Source organism: Olea europaea, unplaced genomic scaffold (genome assembly GCF_002742605.1).
Source record: "Olea europaea var. sylvestris unplaced genomic scaffold, O_europaea_v1 scaffold1497, whole genome shotgun sequence".
NCBI classification, from domain to species: Eukaryota; Viridiplantae; Streptophyta; class Magnoliopsida; order Lamiales; family Oleaceae; genus Olea; species Olea europaea.
This window is the reverse complement of record NW_019232539.1, coordinates 153,128-158,415: the sequence shown is the minus strand read 5'-3', so window position 1 is coordinate 158,415 and position 5,288 is coordinate 153,128. Positions and strand designations below refer to the sequence as shown.

The 5,288-nt window shown below is 32.2% G+C and overlaps 1 protein-coding gene across 2 annotated transcripts; it reads right to left on the bottom strand.

The window, feature by feature from the left end:
* Window positions 1-841: 841 nt before the first annotated feature.
* On the bottom strand, window positions 842-4,356 carry LOC111376365 (WAT1-related protein At1g25270-like). 2 transcript variants are annotated; one of them, XM_022999320.1, is made up of 7 exons: window positions 4,021-4,356; window positions 3,766-3,828; window positions 2,613-2,729; window positions 2,217-2,478; window positions 1,970-2,128; window positions 1,359-1,510; window positions 842-1,265 (listed from the first exon to the last, which is right to left on the bottom strand). In XM_022999320.1, the coding sequence occupies exons 1-7, from the start codon at window positions 4,224-4,226 to the stop codon at window positions 992-994; spliced, it is 1,233 nt and encodes a 410-aa protein (XP_022855088.1). In that variant the 5' UTR covers window positions 4,227-4,356; the 3' UTR covers window positions 842-991. The 2 variants fall into 2 exon arrangements, with proteins under 2 accessions (XP_022855088.1, XP_022855089.1); XM_022999321.1 differs by having other exon boundaries at window positions 2,605-2,729; window positions 4,021-4,104.
* Between the last annotated feature and the right edge of the window lie 932 nt (window positions 4,357-5,288).

The window sequence follows — 5,288 nt, the reverse complement described above, 5'->3', positions numbered from 1 at the left end:
TCATAATCGTATTTATGTCATTGTCGAATATAGTTATTTAGAATATACTTACTTTCAAATAAAAATGTAATTTCTTGAAGCCTTTACATATTAAAAGAAAAAAAAAAGTGTTAGAGCCGATTGGCTAGCTGAACTCGAGCATAACAAAGTAGTATTTTACTGATTTAGTTGATCTGGGCTTTTGCTTGGGGGCTCATTCAGCAATCGAAGATATAATTGGGCTACATCAAGTCACTTGGAGCCTGCTTGTTCGTGGATTTTAACATGTTTTAGAGTCCAAGTAAGTATGTTTGTGGGCCATCTCCAATTTTTTCATTGGAAATCGACATAAATAACAAATGAGGCCAATATATAATTCTTCACACTTCTTAGAGCACTAGTGAGAACATCGCATGGTGAATGTCATCGATTATCTAGTTAACACAATGCGATTGAACCAAATTTGAGTTTGATTCTCAATTTTACTTGCTGAATCGATCTATCTGATTCAATTTTTAAAAAATTGTTCATAATTGAACTATCACTTGACTTATATGGAGTTGTAATATTTATGTCATTATTTTCTTTAAGAAAATGGATGACAACTTTTGACTTGGAACAATTCAAAAAATCATGACTCTTTTTTGTTTCTCATAAATTCATCTCATCTAAGATGTCAACTTCAAAGGAGTCTTTAGTACATAAGGAATGAAGGATGATGTAAGTCTAACCTTTTATAGATGTTGCTCCAAAGATTAATCGCATTAGATTATCACACTATGCATCTCGTCTAGCCACTCATATTTGAATAGCTATATAAATAATTAATTTGAACAAATGAAGAACATAATTAGCAAAAAAATCAGTGAAATACCTCAGTATAATTAGATTTACTAAAAGAACACCAAAATATATTGTTACAACAATAAAAGAACTTGCAGTAGTGTTTGATTATTTAATGAACACTGACTATTTAAGGTAGCTAGCTCAGTTAAATTAAAACATTTATGTTTCATATTTTTTGATTGGGAACACTAGACTCTAGATCCACTTCTTCGTCATCAAATGTTTTTATTTCTGTTTCTGGAAGAAAATTAGGAGCAATAGCCATTATGTTGCTACCATGATCAGTGTTTATACTCTTGATGCTTTCTGATGCAATATTGTCCGTTCGATCTGCCTCTTTAAAGCTCTTTTTTGGCATAAGTTGATTATTCCTCATTTCTTTGCTTTTTCCCCATAGCACTATATATAACCCTAACACTATTATTGTAGCTCCTATCACACTGAAAAGAATATACAAAAAATTAGAATCCAAATTTGAATAAAAGATTTTTGTTATTTGGCAATAATTAAATTACGACAAAAAAAATATTTACCTTCCCAAGTGTAATTTCTCGTCGAGGAGTAAAGACCCAGCAAGCGCAACGAGGACAAGCAATAGAGGATTAAAAATAGATACAAAAAGTGGTCCTCTCATTTGAATGCAGTACATGAGGCATACCCACATTAATCCTGAAGCCACAATTCCCTACACGTATAGGTAACTAATAAGTTTATGGAAAATTTAATTCACAAACATTTAAAAACGTAAATTTGCTCTAGTTAGTTGACAAGCTTTTAACCAAAGTTTCCTTTCAAAGATTGACCACCTAGAAGTATATCACTAGATTGAAAGCATTTTGACGAAGACAGTACTTGGAGGGGTATTACTTTCGACGGTTGAACTTGACTTTTTTTTTTTCTTTTTTTATCCAGATTAGAACTAATAGATTTTTAATGGTGTCACGAGTGCAGGAGCACATATTACACAATAGTGCATAACTAGTTATATTTCTTTACATTGTGCCAAGTGACAACAAATCATTGGATAGTCAACCATCATGTCAAGAAAGAGTGTACAAGTGGCACTTTTCTATTTAGATGCAAGTTGGTGGAGTGTACGATAGTCGATATACATGTATACCGAAGTTATTTGTATCATACATACCATATAAGCTGCACTGAGAAGTCTGAGGTTCCAGCCGAGCTTCCATTGGTTCCAGTCTCTTTCCATTGAAAGTGCATATATAAATGCTTGAATAGTCCCCATTACTGATACAAGAGCAGTACTAGAATAATGACAAGGATATACCTTACTCATTTTGGCCTGTTGTCATCACAAAAGAATGTCCTAAGTTTCAATACAAAATTAAATTATCATTCTTAATAATTTATAAATATTTTGTAAGGTTCACCTGAACAATCAAAGAAAATGCAACAGAGACACAACTAGCAAGTGCGAACAAAGGACCCAATACTTGATTTATGGGCGTTTTGTGGGATGCTGTTACGTGTCCAACCTGATTTTTGTTATTTTTCAAAAGGTCTAAATGGGTTGACCATATATTAATTTCGTACCCCTTGTAAAAAGTCAGAATCATTGCACCTCCTATGCCCATGAATGTTCCAACTACTTTTGCTTTCCCTGCCTTTGTACTTAACTCCAACTTCTCCAGCCTAATTACAATCATATATGCACAAATTTTCAGTTCTAATTTACATAACAAAGGAAAAAAATAATTATAAATTAGTATCAACCATAAAAAAATATAAAATATTATTAATATTAATATCATTATTTACCAACGCACTTGAAGAGTATCGCGAGAATGAATGTTATGGCAGGAATGAGATTGGCCATAGCTGCAGCGAACGTGGCTGAGGTTAACGCTAAGCTCTCTGCATATAGATTTTGTGCCATTGATCCCCTGCAGTTTAATTGGAGATTGATGTAGATTATAATGATAATACAATATGTAAAATAATTAACAGATAGCATGGCGAAGACATTTGAGAAGCGTCTAAAACAAAAAGAAAAATGAGGAACAAATGACTAAAAAAAATAATAACAATTAACGAAATTTGGTGTTTATGTTATTATGTATCAGATGTCAATTAAGTGGCATTAACAGTCTTGAAAATGAAAAATTTTAATACAGCAGTATAGACGTGACCAGCATGATAAGCAGGCCAAAATGAACTGAAAATCTTTATTAAATAAGACAGATTGAATTCTTTTCATTTCATTTTATTTTTATTTTTATTTTTATTTCTAAGGATTTTATTAGGGTGAATCAGTGATTTGTGTGTAGATAATCAATTAAAATAACAGAAACACTATAATTCAATAGTAATATAAACTTTAGAAGATACTTAGGAAAGCAAGCTTTAAAGAGTTACGTGAAAGATGCTGTTCTAAAGTCGTATTGCCTTCTTTTCGTACGGGAACTTTTGACGCTACACGCTATAAGATAAAATTCATATAATTCACAGCTAATTCTCCTTCCATAGGCACGATTACAAGAAAATAAAGAGCGAGCTTCTCATCGAATTGGCAAAAACTATATGAATATGAGAATATAAAATGTATATGGACGAATAATCCTTTAACTTATGTTTTCAAGTTTTATATCTAACAAATAAATATCACGTCTTCAACCACCCATAATTAAATATAAGTTACACGGTAAAATTAAGGTGTTTGAATTTTGAATTTAATCAACACAAAACTGAAAATAAATCAATATTTATTTTGTAAAGCTGTAAGTTTAAAACTTTTAAAAACTGTGATGACACTTTTGGCTAGAAATAACGAGAAGCAAAATTTGGTTTGGCTTTCTCTAGAAAAATGGAATGCTGAGTAGATAATTGTAATCCAATTTACCTTGACAACTCAAAATTAAACTAAATTCGTTCATACCTAAAGGTATTATCATCAAATAATTAATCTGGTAATTAACTCACCCAAACAAAGCAATAAGAAATGCTTGGAAGACAATCGTCCATGTCAATTTTGGCCTTTTTTGCCTGCAGAGATTAGCAGAATCAGATAAATATTGAGGCAACAGTTAAGGAAAAAGTTTTTCACAACGAAGTGAAGAAGTTTCTCAAAACTTTTGAGAACTGAAAAAGTCAGAAATCTATTGATGATAATTACCATGCAGTCGCAAAGTGACTTTTGAATATTATACTGTAACTGATGAATTTATAAATCTATACCTTTCGAGGATCAGGGCGAGAGGAAGAACAGTGAGTGCAGCAAACATGAAGCGGTAAGCCACCAAAACCTTCAAGCTGATGCCATGGTTTGCGGCTAGTTTGTAAAAAACATTAACTCCGGCTAATGCTATCTGTACACCCACCATCATTATCGTTGGCTTCAGTCCCTCAACTATAACACACAGTTTCCCCATTGTATATTCCATCCTAGCACGCTAGCGTGTGTGTAACGAAAGAGAAAATCAAGAAGGCAAGAAGATGAAGATTTTTTTCCCCTCACTTCTTGCTTTTATGTGGGTCTTTATAGAGTTCAGAATGAGGGTTAAGAGGTATATATAATAGTTGGCTGAATGTGTAGAAAGTGCATGAACTTGGGGTGGGGGTGGGAGTGGGGGGTGGAGTAGGCTATTTATTGGATTCAACAAAACGAGGTTTTGCTATTTTCCGACGTAAGAGAGAAGGAAAATATAATGTTGTTCTCTGAGCGTGGAGGATTTGAAACAGTGTTCGGTGAATGACTTTATTTGACTCCACAGAGACGTGTTTAGTTTAGGCTGCACTTGCAAGGGCGTCATCTACTCATCATTTTAATTTTACGGTATAAATATTTTTCTTCATTAATAAGATATTATATTGTTGAAAAGTTAATCAAAGTTACGAATCACATTATTGTTAAAATTAGAAGTTAGTTTTACCGGTAAAAAATACTACTTTAAGTGGCACGTAAGTATCATTAATTGATAGATCGCCTTAAAAATATGAAAATAAATCATATTTAAGATGTCCAATCATTTGCATGATATCCAGACTAATGCTAGATAATATTATTTTAACTTAGGTTTTTATCAACTTTTTAACGAAATCAAATAGGGCCTAAATTCATAATGCATTTTACGAGGATTTTATCTTTCTTAAGTTAACATATTGTGATTTTTTTCGAGAGGCGGGTCAAATAATTTGGAGGCATTAAGACAATCGTTAGGGTGTTTTTTCAAAACAACAATAAAAATTTACAAAGCAAACGATAATTGACAGAAATTCAATCGATGTCATTGACGTAATGATTGTAGTGATTACGATTGAAGTCTATATTCGTTGGTAATTATCGATACACATTTGTCAGTGATTGTCGATGTTGTTAATGAGAATCAACGAAGGTTATTTAGTTGAGAAAGAATTGAGGGCTTTCCAATGAATCGAGGCCTATGTTATTGTCTAACTCATTCAACACTTGAATAAACTCTAATTTTTTTGTTGAAATATTAATC

Coding starts and splice junctions, on each gene's coding strand:
- LOC111376365 (XM_022999320.1), bottom strand. CDS start 4,226: ATGGAATATACAATGGGGAAACTGTGTGTTATAGTTGAGGGACTGAAG. Junction 2,479..2,612: donor ATTCTCGCGATACTCTTCAA/GTGCGTTGGTAA, acceptor GATTGTAATTAG/GCTGGAGAAGTTGGAGTTAA. Junction 1,266..1,358: donor GAGAAATTACACTTGGGAAG/GTAAATATTTTT, acceptor TATTCTTTTCAG/TGTGATAGGAGCTACAATAA.